The sequence below is a fragment of the Colletotrichum lupini genome, chromosome 2 (genome assembly GCF_023278565.1).
Source record: "Colletotrichum lupini chromosome 2, complete sequence".
Taxonomy (NCBI): Eukaryota; Fungi; Ascomycota; class Sordariomycetes; order Glomerellales; family Glomerellaceae; genus Colletotrichum; species Colletotrichum lupini.
Window position 1 is genome coordinate 892,968 of NC_064675.1, and position 14,849 is coordinate 907,816.

General features: G+C 54.1%; 6 protein-coding genes across 6 annotated transcripts; 3 read left to right on the forward strand and 3 right to left on the reverse strand.

Annotated features, from left to right (window-relative positions):
• Positions 1-503: 503 nt before the first annotated feature.
• Positions 504-4,476, forward strand: CLUP02_02647 (uncharacterized protein; the record flags this gene model as incomplete). The annotated part of the gene is made up of 8 exons (XM_049281677.1): positions 504-682; positions 755-2,421; positions 2,795-2,925; positions 2,990-3,127; positions 3,185-3,332; positions 3,388-3,603; positions 3,656-4,269; positions 4,333-4,476. The coding sequence occupies 8 exons, from the start codon at positions 504-506 to the stop codon at positions 4,474-4,476; spliced, it is 3,237 nt and encodes a 1,078-aa protein (XP_049138820.1).
• An 89-nt stretch (positions 4,477-4,565) lies between these two features.
• On the reverse strand, positions 4,566-5,663 carry CLUP02_02648 (RCC1 domain-containing protein; the record flags this gene model as incomplete). Its single annotated transcript, XM_049281678.1, has 1 exon — positions 4,566-5,663. One exon carries the CDS (start codon positions 5,661-5,663, stop codon positions 4,566-4,568), a length of 1,098 nt encoding a protein of 365 aa, XP_049138821.1.
• Positions 5,664-6,165: 502 nt separating this feature from the next.
• CLUP02_02649 (prephenate dehydrogenase) lies at positions 6,166-8,149 on the forward strand (the record flags this gene model as incomplete). Its single annotated transcript, XM_049281679.1, has 4 exons — positions 6,166-6,305; positions 6,741-6,801; positions 6,893-7,004; positions 7,104-8,149. The coding sequence occupies 4 exons, from the start codon at positions 6,166-6,168 to the stop codon at positions 8,147-8,149; spliced, it is 1,359 nt and encodes a 452-aa protein (XP_049138822.1).
• Positions 8,150-8,403: 254 nt separating this feature from the next.
• On the reverse strand, positions 8,404-9,995 carry CLUP02_02650 (uncharacterized protein; the record flags this gene model as incomplete). Its single annotated transcript, XM_049281680.1, has 5 exons — positions 8,404-8,841; positions 8,918-9,256; positions 9,316-9,489; positions 9,537-9,811; positions 9,974-9,995. 5 exons carry the CDS (start codon positions 9,993-9,995, stop codon positions 8,404-8,406), a joined length of 1,248 nt encoding a protein of 415 aa, XP_049138823.1.
• Positions 9,996-11,979: 1,984 nt separating this feature from the next.
• Positions 11,980-12,972, forward strand: CLUP02_02651 (Mpv17/PMP22 family protein; the record flags this gene model as incomplete). Its single annotated transcript, XM_049281681.1, has 3 exons — positions 11,980-12,150; positions 12,262-12,537; positions 12,598-12,972. The coding sequence occupies 3 exons, from the start codon at positions 11,980-11,982 to the stop codon at positions 12,970-12,972; spliced, it is 822 nt and encodes a 273-aa protein (XP_049138824.1).
• An 846-nt stretch (positions 12,973-13,818) lies between these two features.
• On the reverse strand, positions 13,819-14,601 carry CLUP02_02652 (EAP30/Vps36 family protein; the record flags this gene model as incomplete). The annotated part of the gene is made up of 1 exon (XM_049281682.1): positions 13,819-14,601. One exon carries the CDS (start codon positions 14,599-14,601, stop codon positions 13,819-13,821), a length of 783 nt encoding a protein of 260 aa, XP_049138825.1.
• Between the last annotated feature and the right edge of the window lie 248 nt (positions 14,602-14,849).

Below are 14,849 nucleotides of genomic sequence, written 5' to 3' on the forward strand. Positions count from 1 at the left end.
TATGGAACGTTCTCGTCATACAAGCGAAACAAACATACGAGTCGAAGTTGAAGGACAGATCAGACAGTTCTTTGTCAAGCTCCTATTTGTATTATGTGCCTTACCGACGAGATCTTGGGGCCTACTTTTCCGTGGCCCGGTCTTGCAACTTCTTACTATTCTACAACATAGCGGGTTCCTAGACTGGTCATTATATGTACTATCGCTGAGTAGGAGTTGACCCGGAAATAGAGAAGCAAGCCATTTTCTGATCAATTCACAGCAATTCGAGTATTCCTATTAGGTCTGACAAAGGAGATTCTGATCTCGTCTACCTCACCATTCACTTCTCTGTGTTGAGGTATACTCTGACATATCGTCACCGATTCACTTCGCACGAGGCCCCATGAGTTTAATACATAAAAGGACGTTCAGCCCGACCATGTGGAAGAAATTTTTCAAAACATATTGCACAAAGCATTCTATCATTGCCCAAAGACACTACCTACCCCTCTCACGCAACCATGAACGCAAGTTCCAGCACTCCAGCGATGACAGCAACGACTGCTCAGCCAGTACTTCACACTGGCATCTGGGACATCATCCTCGAGCAGCTTGCTGTGAGAGGAGACCATGGTACTCTGGCGAATTGCACCCGTCTCAACAAGGAGCTGTCTGAGCTAGCGTCTCGACACCTCTACAGGTAAGCAAAGACCCCTAGAATAAATGATGCCTATCCTCCCCATCGAAGAATTGTCCACTAACCAGGCACCAGTGCGCAATTCTGCCCTCCTAGATATTGGGGCGGAGAGGCTACAGAAAGCCTTTGGGCGAATCTGTCTGCCGACATGTTGGTGTGCGAGGAGCATCCAGACGCGAACGAAGCCTTCCCTGCTACCTACCACCCGTACCTGCTTTACATACGCCATCTGAACCTTCTCAACTTTCTCTCAGTCCACGGGTGCAGACCTTTCCCCGACCAGCGGTTCGTTGCTGTGAACCGTGAGGCTGCCCAGCAGAACCCCGGCTCCACGACTGATCAAAGCATTGTCGCGGCGAACCATGTCACTGCCGAAACCCCGAGCATCGGATGCTTTGGAGATCGCCTCCTCCGCAAGCTGGCTCAAATGTCCACAGAAAAAGGCTTAAACATCATGCTTAAGAGCTTGACGGCAGACTGGTGGATGAATGTCCAGCCAGTCATTCGTACCTTTAGGAAGCTGGAAAGTCTCTCCCTCGTCTTTCTCGATGACTTGGACAAATCTGCAGCCGCATTGATCACGACGCATCTGCCAATCTTGACGAAGATATCAGTGGTACAGGCTGATGACTCTGAAATTGCTTCCTTTGCAGATTTCGTTTGGGAGCTGCCGCCGACCCAGTTGCGTTCGTTCGACTGCTCCCTCAATCAGACGCAGATGCCCCTTTTGGAAGCAATTGCGCAGCAAACTTGTCTACAGGAACTATGTTTGCAATTCGTAGTTCGCCCTCCTTTCGAGTTGTATCGACTCTTTGAGCTGACAAACTTGACATCACTGACCCTCAGCTTCAACTACCAGCCCTCGCCTCAAAATCGTTTGAGATTCAAAAGATGGGCAGAAGAGAACCGCAGCAAGGTTACAGACTGGCTCAAATTTTGCCAGGCTCTTCGCAGCCTCCATCTCTTCCGCTTTCCAGACCTCATTCCCGCTGTTGCTGATGCTCTTCCCTACTTACGTTTACGCAGATTACACATTTTTTCGACGGGATGCTACGAAGACTTCTATGAAGCACTCGAAACGCAGCAGCTCGAGTATCTCTTCTTAGCCGAGTGCTCTGAAGAAGGCCTCGTCAACCCTGCTTCGAGGTCGAAAGAACGAGGCGAGCTCGTCATGAAAGCAGTGACAGCCATGCCGTGTCTTCGGGATCTGCGGCTGCATACATATTCCACTCTGGACTGCAGTGCGCTTGATAATATTGCCAAACACGTACCGAAGCTCCAAACGCTATCCTTTGTCTGCCGAAAAGGCGAGAATTCGACCTGGACGCTCCGCGCTCTCGAAGGCTTCAAGCACCTCACCAGCTTGACAGTACTAGGCCACACCAAGTTCTCGTCGCGCGAGATGCTCTACTGGGTCAGCTACATACATTGCCATCAGCGCCCTGGCGGCTTCAGGCTGAGTCTCCCTGCGCAAGATCCGCGGTCTTGGTACCGAGGAATGAGAGCCCCAGCCCAGATAGTGCCTTCCACTAACGACCCGGCGACGGCAACTCTGAAGCAGGTGTTAAAGTGGCTGGCCGTATTTGGAAGGGAACGCCACTGGCGGGGCAATGACTACGAGGCTGAAGAGGAGCGCATGTTTGTACAGCTTTGGGGCGATGCCAGGGGCCCGGCTGAGGGGCTGCAGCTTCTTAGAGGCTCAGGGCCGTATGCGCCGTGGTCAGGCTTGATGCATAGCACGGGTCTGCCTATTGCTTGGAGGAGCTTTCTCTAAATCATAGCCGGAGAAGTGATTCTGATAGCTGGAGTAAGTTGGTAGATGAATAAACCATGAGTTTATAGTAAATCGAGATGAAATATGAGGTGAGGTTGAGTCAAGGCGCAGGAGCTATGAGGTGTTGCACCGCACCTGCTTCGTTCGAATTTCTGGGGGAAGTTACGTTCTTGGAGCCGCCCCGCAGTACCTGAGTACCCCACGACCACTTTACGCGCCCTGACGCGCTTCGCCTATGACGACCGCCCCTCTCACATTGAAGCAAACCTAACGCAGTGAACTAACATCGAACTTCCTGACATCTGTGACTAAGCTTCAATGATATTATAACTTCAATCCAGACTTCTGCGGTGACACGATGGCTATCCTCAACTTCACGCTCAGCGAGGACGCTGTCGCTGCCTTCCGCGACGTACTCGCCTGCCTGAACAAGTTCAGTGACGAGGTCTCCCTAGAAGCCAAGAAGGACAAGGTCAGTCACCTATTGTCCAAGCACTGCAAACGACAAGCATGCATATTGACCGAATTACATGTAGTTGGTCCTCACAGCACTCAATGCATCTAAGTCGGCATACTCCTGCTTCACATTCACCACCAATCGCTTCTGCTCCCGCTACCAATTCGAGGGAAGTGCGCAGTACCGGGACAAGTTCTACTGCACGCTGTATACCAGGGTATGATTCTCACTGGAATTTTGACATATATATTGCCAGAGTCTCATTGTTCTACAGTCACTCGCCTCCATCTTCCGAAGCCGTGCAGGTGGCGATCCTCAGCGTGATCGCGAGAAGGAGAGCACGATTGATCGTTGTGATGTCGCTATTGAAGATGGACCAGGTGTCAAGAGTCGCTTCATCGTGAAGCTAGTTTTCCGGAATGGTATGCTTATTAACCTGGATCAGCACGACATAGAAGTAACTGATCAGTGATTCAGGTGTCACATCTACACATCGACTGCCGTTCGAGGTTGCGGTGCCAGTGCACGCCAAATTCGACCGAGATGAAGCGATCCATCATTGGACCATCCCGTCGCGGACTTTGAGGCAACTGATGGAACATTTTGGTCCTGGAGTCGAGCTTCTGGATATTAACTCAGATGGCGAACATGTTAACTTCACATGCTACACAGAGAAGACGACAAATGGAGACGGTTGGCTCCAAAACTCCTTGGATGTGTCTATGTATACTAACATCAGATGCAGAGGTTCTCAAGAAACCACTACACACATCAATCGCCATTGAGGTCGACGAATTCGAAGACATAGAAGTCGAGGATAAGCTCCGCATCGTTATCAGCGTCAAGGACTTCCGCGCCATTATCCAGCACGCTGGCATCACCGGCAACCACATCTCCGCTCGATACTCTAATCCGGCGCGTCCGATACTGTTCACTTATCCCGGCGACGGCATGAGTTGCGAGTTTCTGCTCATGACGGTCGGCGAGAAGGGTAACCCGGCCCAGAAGACGAAGAAAGGCAAGGCGAAGGGCGCCCAGGCGGCTCCGCAGCAACAGCTCGAAGCCGCGTCTAGAAGACAGAGTGCCGCGCCGTCTGAGACCCCGCAGCCCCAGGAGCAACCACCCGCGCAGAGTATGCCGCCTCCAGCGCCGTCGGCGTCTGTATCACGGAGTGGAGTCGCCGCGCGCACTTCACTGTTCGATTTGCGGCCATCACAGCGACCGCCTCCCGCAACCATGGCTTCTCAAAGCCTGTTTGTGGACGACCAAGACGAACAGGCGTGGGAGCCCGTCAGGTACGAAGAGGACGATGATCCAGACTTGGATGCAAGACTTGGGTGGGATCATAGTAATCAGCCCGTAAGTCTCTCTGGCCCGATCGATCTACCTAGGACCATGATCTTAACCCACATGTCTCTTCAGACCGCTTCTTCTATGCACCTTGACCGCAAAGTCGCTGAAGAGAATGCCGAATTCGACCCGACTCCAGCCAGTAGCGCAGGATTGGAGCCCACACAGCGCCTTGATGATGTTAGGCGCCTGGGCTTATTCTACCAGGGCCCATGATTTATTTGAATGGATGGCAGTGCGATGATGTTGCTGCCGTGCCGACTTCGAATAGCCCTCAGCCGGCAGAACCATGTCTGCACCATTTCTCAACCGGTGATGATAGTCACCCAGCTAGTCGCGCAGCCCGCGCCGATACCCGCAATTTTAGAACCAGGAGGAATAAATCTTGACGACGCAATGACATTCCACCGTCCCTTGACATCGTTGTTCTCAACTTGCGGCCCGCAGTTGCCGTGCTCTCCCCATCCCCAAGCGAGCACATCGCCCGTCTCTGTGAAAGCAATGACATGTTCGCTCCCAATGGCAATCTTCGATAACTTGAGTAGGCTCGGCGGCGGGAGCTGTCCGTGGTCGTCTCTTCCCCACGCCATGAGCTCGCCGTCCTTCTTCAGAACATAAACATTACCCCAGCTTGCACCGACATCTGTCCACTCTGGTACAGAACTGGGCGCAGAGGACTTGATGTTCCATTTATCAGAACCCAGAACGAGCAGTTTTCCTGAATCTGAGGCTCCAAACAGACAAGTAAAGTCCTTTCCGCAGACGGCTCTTTCAACCTCAAAGTCGACGCCCTCGATCTTTCTCGGCGAGTAGACGACCGCCTCTGGGGATCCGCCTTGGCCCTTGCGCACATTGCCCCAGGCGTAGGCGTCGCCGTTGCTCAGGATCACCACGGCATGACCCATACACGCCGCCAGGTCTACGATCTCGGTCCCGGCCGGCGGGAACTCCTTGAAGAGGGTGGCGGACGGGGAACGAACGAGGAGCTCTCCGAGGCCCAGCTCGCCCTTTTGTCCAGCGCCGAAGCTGTAGATCTTGGTCTTCTTCCCCTCGGCGTCTTGTTGGACGACGAAGGAGGCTTCCCAGGTTGCGGCGATCAGGGCTGGTGTGGCCGGGGCGGCGTTTGCTTCATCCTTGCTGAGCTGGACTTGTTGGAACACTGGCTCGTCGGTCTCTGCTGCTGAGGTGAGGCCGCATGCGCCGCTGGTCGCGTCTCCGCTCCACCAGAGTTGTCCAGATTTTGTGAGGAGAAGGGTGTGGTTTCCGCCTGCTGCGATCTTGACTACTGGCGATTCGGTGTCCTCTGGGAAGAAGATGGCTTGCTTGGGGACGGAGACGTCTTCTTTGTGGCCGATGCCGAGCTGGCCTGATCCGTTGGAGCCAACGGCGAAGAGGACAGACATCTTGTAGAAATGTTTCGCCTTGATATGATACTGTTGGTTTGCCAGATGAGGGAGCTTTCTCTCGACGAGGAGAGCTTCCTGAGCTTGGTAAGGTAGCTAGTAGCTTCTGCGGACCCCCGCGAAATATCGCAGTAAGCAGATTCGTCCCCCACCAGTTTCTCGCATGCATTTAAGCAGTTCCATGGAGGGGCCTTTCGGCCAATCTTTCCCGCGTCTCCGCCAATGGATCCGCGCTGCAAAGATCAAAAAGCGGAACTTGGGCCGCCAACTTTTTTTTCTTTTAATCATTCGCATCACAACACTCTCGCAGGACGGTGCTTGCAGACAGCGTCACGATTCGATTCTCGATTCTGCGCCAGAGTTGTTCGTCGCTTGTGAGGATGTGAGAGGTTTTCTCTTGGAGTAGAACCTTTTGCAGCCCTCTCCAACAGAAGATTAATTTCCACTTGCGCAACGAAAATCTTCTAACCTGATAGGAAAAGCGTGCTCCGCACACGGCACGATGGCATCTTCTTCGGCTCTCCCTTCACCTCAGGCCGCCGCCGGCATCCCCGCTGGAATGGAAAATTTCGTGGTTGGCCTGATTGGTATGGGAGACATGGGGAAGATGTACGCGCAGAGGCTTTCTGCCGCTGGATGGAAGTGAGTAATTGTTCATTCCCTGGCTGGGCCTCTGCGCTATTCGATTCTTCTGGTAAGCTTCTTTTCCCGTTATGTTCACATCCTCCTTCAACACCACCACATCCCCCCATTGGTCATGATGACAAGAGCGCATTTGGCTAGAGTATCGCCCAAGGCATTCTCAGGTAACCATTCTGGCCCTGGGTACCGCTGAGGGCCTTCCATGATGATACACCTAGCTACCTTAAACTTTACCTGTCTGAACCTTCACAATCATTCTGTTCTTTTCTATGACTCGCATCTTAGAGAACAGCGAAGCTAACAAACTTTTCAGGAATCTGCAATAGCTTCATGCCCTGTCTTGCTATACCACCCGCTCAGCTTATACTGTGTCGGAGAGAAAAGAGGAGGATCTGCAAGAAAAGGGAAGACGGCTGACGTCCCGGGTGTCGGCAGGATCATGGCTTGTGACCAGGAAGAAAAGTACGAGAGCCTGAAAGAAGAGTTCTCTGGAAATGTATGGGAATGCCACCAGACCTGCCCTGCCGCACGCTTTCTAGCGTGGGAACCCCTAGGTGTTCAACCCCGGCTGAGCAGTTTCTTGATAGAACAATGTACAAATTTGCCGAAATGGCCACTACGTCTCCCGCGCCAGCGACTACATCATCTACAGCGTTGAAGCTGCCGCCATTGACCGCGTGATCGCCCAGTATGGACCTTGTATGACCTTTCCCCCGTTGCCACTGCCATCTCTGCCCATGCTTCCGAGCCCATTCTCAAACCACGAGAGGCTCATCATAGTCTAATACGATCCTCCAGCAACCAAGCTCGGCGCCATCGTCGGCGGCCAAACCTCCTGTAAGGCCCCTGAGATCACAGCTTTTGAGCGTCACCTCCCCACCGACGTCGAGATCGTCTCCTGCCACTCCCTCCACGGCCCCAACGTCGACCCGCGCAACCAACCCCTCGTCATCATCGGCCACCGCGCGTCCGCCGCCGCCGTCGCGAGAGTCGAGACCGTCCTTTCCGTCCTCGGCTCCAAGCACGTCCACCTCACCGCCCTCGAGCACGACCGCATCACCGCCGACACCCAGGCCGTCACCCACGCCGCCTTCCTCTCCATGGGCAAAGCCTGGCACGCAAACACCCAGTTCCCCTGGGAGATGTCGCGCTACGTCGGCGGCGTGGAGAATGTGAAAATCAACATTATGCTGCGCATCTACTCCCAAAAGTGGCACGTCTACGCCGGCCTCGCGATCCTCAACCCCGAGGCCCGCAAGCAAATCTCCCAATTCGCCCGCTCCGTCACGGACCTGTACAAGCTCATGCTCGAAGGCAACGCCGTCGCCCTCCGCGCCCGCGTCCTCGCCGCAAAGGAAAAGGTGTTTGGCCACGACGGCAGCCCCAAGTGGGCTGACCGGCCCCTGCTGAACCCGGACCTCCTCGAGCGCTTCTCCCTCGGGAAAAAGGAGGACCAGACGGAGCCGCAGCGCGCAAACAACCACCTTAGCCTGCTGGCCATGGTGGACTGCTGGGCGCAGCTCGGCATCGTTCCCTACGACCACATGATTTGCTCGACACCGCTGTTCCGGCTGTGGCTCGGCGTCGCGGAGCACCTATTCCGCAGCCGCGAACTGCTCGACGACGCGCTGCGGACGGCGGTGGAGGACCACACGTACCGCTCCGACGATCTCGAGTTCACGTTCGCGGCGAGGGGGTGGGCCGAGTGCGTTTCGCTGGGTCACTTTGAGACGTGGAAGAACCGGTTCGAGACGACGCAGCAGTTCTTCCAGCCTCGGTTTAAGGATGCCGTGGCTGTGGGTAATGCCATGATGAAGGCTGTGCTGGAGAGCACCAAGGATTGATGAGACTCGTTTTGCGTGTGATGGGAATGGGGATAGAGCTCATGAAATGTAGTTATGATGGATGATTTTCATTGATTAACAGAGCCTTGGCAAGCTTTGCTTGTCCTACAGTTGTCTACTGCCCACCTCTCTATTGGGGTATATGCCGTACCAGAAAGCAATATCGGCAATTCCTGTTCGCAACCGGGGAATCCTTTTGTGCAATCCAACGCCTGAGCAACCAACACCGCTACTCTTCTTGCCATGTCGACTTCTCAAACCTGAGTGATCAAATCCGGCTGATGCATCTCCACGCTTTCTTCCAAGACGGCCACACCGTTCAGGACAGTGAGAGGCTGTGCGAGGAAATTTCCCTGTTCTTCCTCCTGTGCCTCCATCTCCGTGGCGTCGTCGCCAAGATGGCTACTTACACCGGCCGGAAGACTTGTAGTGGTTGAAGTCGTTGTGTCCAGCCACGAAGCGTCGTCTTCATTTGGTTCGGAAGGATTCTCGACTTGGGCGGCGAGGTTCGGGGTCCCTGGGGATCGAGGTAGATTGGCGTGTGGGACAAGAAGAGTGTAAGGGGTCACTGGTCGCGGTTCGAGTGACGAAGGGCCGTTGATATTGAGCTGCGCTGCCAAGTGGCTCGCTAGCTGCGCATCGCTGATGTATCTGCCGGTATCTGAAGATGATGCAGAGGATCCGGTCAAGGCCTGAAAAGAATGTCAGAAATTGTCCATAAAACGGTTGAACGGTGGTCCTCGCCGGCAGCAAGGAAAATTCACTCACCCCTGAAGATGATCGAAGACCAATGTTGGCAAGCAACTGAGAATTACACACAGGTCTTTCGCGAAAGAGGTGGAAGCCGTAGCCGGTGGCTGCGGTGGCAGGAATGTTGCCCTTAGCGATACCATCCAGACTGATAAACGCTCGGTCTGCTCCGCCGGGGCGACAGTACGAGCAGATCTTGTACTGACACTCATCTTTGGACTTGGGTACCCAAGGAGCGGACATGTTGGTCTCTAGAATGTCGTCCAGGTCGTAGGTGCTGGACGAATGTGTGCCATCGTGGCCTTGATTAGGTGCCGGCTTCGCTCGGAAAGATTCTCGACGAAGGACGTCTCCAAGCTAGATGGTAATAAACGCATCAGCAAATGCATAAGGCATTTTGTGTTGGATTAACGTACGTGCTTCCGTTGATTGAAGATAGTCATAAGTTGATCAGTCGTGTAGGTGGTCGTGATATCCCTCGGGGGCATCTCCTCGAGAAAGCTGGCAGCATTCCCTGATCGTTTCTCCGGACCGCGGTTCCTTGGCTGAACGGCAGTAATCAGATGCCTACCGATATCGTCAAAAGTGACCTGGAGTGTCAGTACTATGTTCGTATCGTGATGCTGCATGAGCTAACCTCTTCGCCATTGGAGATACAATTGCGCAAGATTTCCTCCTGGTCCTGGCTACACCGGTACAGCCATCCGAAGTGCCCGTAATTACCGCATGAATCGCATCTGAGGATGTAGCTGTACACTCGAACCATTGTGACGTGTGTGCAAGCGCCGTAGGAACGCGCCAGGCGGTGTGTCGGCTGGGGTGCCATATTGATATCGGACAGCCCAAGTTGCGGCACACAATTCTCGAGGAGATAGCCGCCCGATGATGGGGATGGGTGTTTAGATGATACTCCTAGGTGCGGTGGTCATGGAGCAAGGTGTAGTAGGAGGTGACTTTTGCTCAGTACTGTATGTTGAGGAACTTGGAGGAGGGAGCCCATATTGGTGATTGCACTTGAGAGGCAGGTACAGCTGTTGCTCATGGTGGGAAGGAGCGCCCGACTCACTCACCTACCTTTCATCTCGACCTCCACCATGAGATGCATGAGATGAAAGAAGAGCCAATTAAAAATGTAATCCTGAGTGTTCGACGAGGTATACACAAGGTAAGGCAGACGCTTCACTTCAAGTTCTACTGCTTCATTATCAAAAGTGCCTAAGGTCGTGTTCAGAGAATTGTGTTTCTGAGGCCCTGACTGTTATAAAGCCTATGTCTATCTTGAGATGTGAGACGATTGTGTTGTCTTGCCTTATGACATACTCCTTTACATTGTAGTTCGGTTGTTCAATGAGCTTTGTCAAAGCTGTTCTTTAATAAGATGTAATATGTTTAGTTGTTCCGTGTCTTGGATGACAAAGACATCAAATTGAACAACGGTCACTAAGCGACACATATTTTCGTTTCGAATGATTCTATTTTCTGTTTGACGCCTCTCATAACTAGCAAGATGGAAACGTCAAGACCAAGTTTGAAATCAACGGCATCATGAACTCAACGCCGACATTCTGGCACGTGGTTGAGGATGAAGGTCGGACACACACGTCGACTAAATGAGTACGCGGTGACTAGACCTATGATTGAAATAATCGATCTGCATTCTCACTGTACTTTTTTGACATTGGATGCGTTAGTGCGTACTTATGACCATGCCGATTCCATGTCGGTCATGAGCACAAGTGAGCAAGAACCGTTTCTGGCTGTACAGGATTCAGTCGACAGTCATGAAACGGCCCCTACTTCTTTATACGCAAGGTCCGTCTTGAATTGAGGTAAGCAGGGCCTGGGAGGTAAAGCGTGGTTGAATAGATAAATACAGCTTGACATGGCTCATCTGATAATCCCGGCACAGGCCGAGGATGTTTGACGAAACCTAGTTGCCGGATGCTGTAAACACACTATATCCAGACTCTGAGATGCAAAGCCTGGCACCGGGATCAGAAGAAAAGTCGTTTGGATGATCTTCGGACGACCCGGGAGGGCAGAGCATGAAGCTTCGTCATTAAACTAGCTGAAGTGAGGGGACGACTGGACGGGGTCAACCCGGCATTGCGGTAAGATGGTCGGCAGGTGCAGACAGACAAACAGAGTTGGACTTCCTCCCACTCGATTGGGATAAGGTAATAGCGTAAAGTGCGTGAGTGCATGAGAGGGGATGAGCTGGCGTGCGACGTGCATCTGTCTATTCGGTGCCGCCCGTCATTCTCTGGGCCGCTGCCGTCCCTCCCCCTCCTCTCAGAACTCATGGACCAAGGTGAAAAAACAACAGACCTCGGGCCATTGGTAGAGAGCAGCCAATGGGACACTCTTCATGAATACACCCCTGCAGCTCCGTCCAGCTCTAGCCCGTCATGCAACATCCCGGTTGTGTTGCTCGGAGGAGGACGAATGAGCATTTCGCAGCAGCGAAGCTCTGGTCCAGCGTCGGCACCACCCCCATCAATTCAGTCAATTTCCCCCCCAGCCCGAGGCCTGTCTTGTCGTGCTTGTCTGCCTCTAGTGGAAGTCTGCCGTGCCCAGGTCGTATCCGTACGCCCCCAAGGCCCCAGCTGTGTCAACCTCCTCGACCACTCGACCACACATCAACAACCCACTCCGTCGTTCCCTCTCTCTCTATCGCTGCCGCCCAACCTCCCCTCCTAACGACGGCTCAGACGCTCTCTTCACGTCCTGCGATCTCGAAGTGAAGTTGGTATGTTGCCCTGATTTCTTCACCTCTTCTCGTCTCGTTCGTGTCAATTGTGAATTGAGGGTCTCCAGCGAGCCAAGCTCCAGTCGCGCGCTATCAACCAATCGCACCTGGGTCGGTCGGCAGAGCGACGCGGTAAACAAATCATTGGCCCCCAGCGCTGCCACTCCCTCCCACTCTGGAGCCGCAATTCCAATTGACGAACACCCCCCGGAAAACCCATCGCAAACACCCTCAAAGACGGGCCTCCCAAGCTGATACTCCTCCCTTCACCGCAGTTTCCCCCGCGATTTTCTCGATTACGTTAGCGATACCCCGGAAACTTTAGCCCACCATGTCGGTCAAGTTCGAGAAGGACACGATAAAGAAGGGTGTCGAGGAGGTCAAGAAGGGCCTCATCGGTGAACCTCTGCCCGGTACCAGCGGCAAGCATCCCATCTCCGAGGCCATCGGCACCGCCATCACCGGCGGCAAGAAAAATGCGGGATCCAAGGGCTATCTTGCGGTTCGTCCTCCAATACCTCCACTCCGTTCCGTGATACGATAGAATCGCTCGCTGCACCATGGTCGGGAGTATGGATGTGCCAGGCCGAAATGCTGACGCTGTGCAACCCAGGCCTACATCAAGCAGCTCGAGCAGAACCCTCTGCGCACCAAGATGCTCACTGCTGGAACTCTCGCCGGTGCTCAGGAGCTGATCGCATCTTTCCTCGCCAAGGACCGCAACAAGCATGGCAACTACTTCACCTCGCGTGTACCCAAGATGGCCGCCTACGGCGCCCTCGTCAGCGCGCCCCTCGGCCACTTCCTCATCTGGGCCCTGCAGAAGACCTTTGCTGGCCGCACCAGCTTGCGCGCCAAGATCCTGCAGATTATCGTCAGCAACTTGATTGTGAGTGGCATGACTTAGCGAGAGCCGTCTATAATGTGCGTGCTGACCCATCATCTGCAGATTGCGCCCATTCAAAATTCCATCTACCTTACCGCGATGGCCCTCATTGCCGGTGCCAAGACCTACCACCAGGTCCGCGCGACCGTCAAGGTTGGCTTCTGGAAGGTCATGAAGGTCAGCTGGGTCACTTCCCCGCTGTGCTTGGCCTTCGCCCAGAAGTTCCTCCCTGATCAACTCTGGGTGCCCTTCTTCAACCTGGTGTCCTTCATCATCGGCACCTACATCAACACCATCACCAAGAAGAAGCGTCTTGCTGCCCTGCGCAAGAAGCACTTCGGTGACGGCCGCTCCCCCTCCATGGGAGGTCGCCCTGAAGACTACCCCGGCCCCAAGGACTACCCTGGCCCGATGGGAGGTCCTAACCCCCCTTACTAAATGACTCTTCTATGGTGAGATGGTTGAGAGATGACAGCAAAATAACGCCCACTTGATGAGAAATCTGGTAACATCTAATACGAAAACGATATCAGTCCTTTGGGGCGGATCTCTGGAGTTGAGGGGCGTGGAGGCAGTGTGAAGATACGCGAGCTGGGAGCAAGCGGCTTGGATGGACCGCAAACGACCGCCGAATATCCCTGTACAATTTGCTTGCTTCAAATGTTGCTATCATGTTATATGTCCCATGTGTCGGTAGATAGGTTCAAATGCGCTTGGATTTTTTAAGTTCAGTATGCTTGGTATTTCTGTCCGAGGCCCATCTTCCCAGGTCTATCTTTATGCTGCATGATACGAGTTGACCCTGTATCACACGTTCTAGTGATGGATTGCCTCACTTTGTAATGGTCTCTGAATATGATTGCCCATGACTGACTTGCGTATTCGAGACGTATACTTGCTTGGGAGCAACCTGAGATACCCTTCATCCGATACCTCGACGCCACAACAGAAGCCCTTATAGGCCCCGCCAATTCCGTTCCTGTCACCAGCCAGGAGGCGCCCGTCTAGGTCGACGGGTCAGGTCAAACTGGCTGGGTGGTGGAGTGGTTTAAGGTCAACTTTCAATTATACGCCAACCAGCCTACTCGACGACAGGCTTAGCGAGTACCCGAGTTCGAATCCCAGCATGAGCACCAAGAGATGTAGCCACACAGGTGGTGAACTCTTTTTTTTTCTTTTTCCCTTTCTACCTCCATAGGTAGTGGGCACCGCCTGCGTTGCTCATATTGGAGTGAATCGTTTTCCTGTAGGTGTCTGTGTTCCTTTACCGAGGGATCGCCTTCATCACTCCCCTGCCGTCGCCTCACCGGTGTCGACCATGAAGCCAGGACTCCAGTACTCCCATTCGGGACACTGCTTGTCCACCCACAACATACCCTCGCCAAGAAGATCCTCCAAGGCAGTCTGGGCTCGTGCCCTCGGCCATCGAAGATTAACCATTAGCATTGAGATGCTCACGTATCCCAGCACCTGCACGGCCTCCAACACCGCGCTCTGGTCCGTATTGAGCTCCTTGGGTACACTCCGAATGTACGACTTACTCCCGACCTTGATGACGCTATGCGAGCTACCCAACGGCTTCAAGGTACCGACGGCTCTCAGCACGTCGTCCTCCGTCACCTCGCTCGCGCCCTCCATGCGTCCCTTCATGATGCGCTCCCGAACCTCACGGACGCCAATCAACCCGCCGTTCTCGTCACGCGTCGCGCTGCAAACCTCCACCACGCGCACCGCCAGCTCAAAGTAGAAGTCATTGACTGACCGACCGAGCAGCTGCGCCCATATTGACGACGACCCACCCCCGCCCGAGGACGATGAAGAGGACGCGAGCGGGTCGACGCCGATGGCGGAACACATGCGGGCGAACTGGGCGCGGAAGGACGGATCTGAGCGGATATCTTTTGCGTGGGTCTGCGCGAACTGTTGGAGGAGGGAGCGAAAGACGGAGAGCTGGGTTTCGAGGGCTTGGGAGTTGCTGGTGCGGAGGTTGGAGCCGTGGGATGCGTACTGCGCCGATGTGATGCGGGAGCGGTCGAAGGCCGCAAGGCCGACGCCCTTGCGGGACATCCTTTTGCGGTGTTCGTCTGTCGGATTGTAGTGTGCAGGATGTTCGTATGTGTAGGAGGGTGGTGGAGGATGACGTTCGGCCGGGGATATGTCACTGTAGTCGCGAAAGAAGGTGGAGGTTGCGCATAGAGGGGCGTTCGGTGGTCTTGGTGGATGCCCGTATCGGAAGGTTATCGAAGCCGATGAGTGACATGCGGTTTCCCGGCGGACACTCCGCTCTCAATCTCGAAAGATGACATAATCTCTGA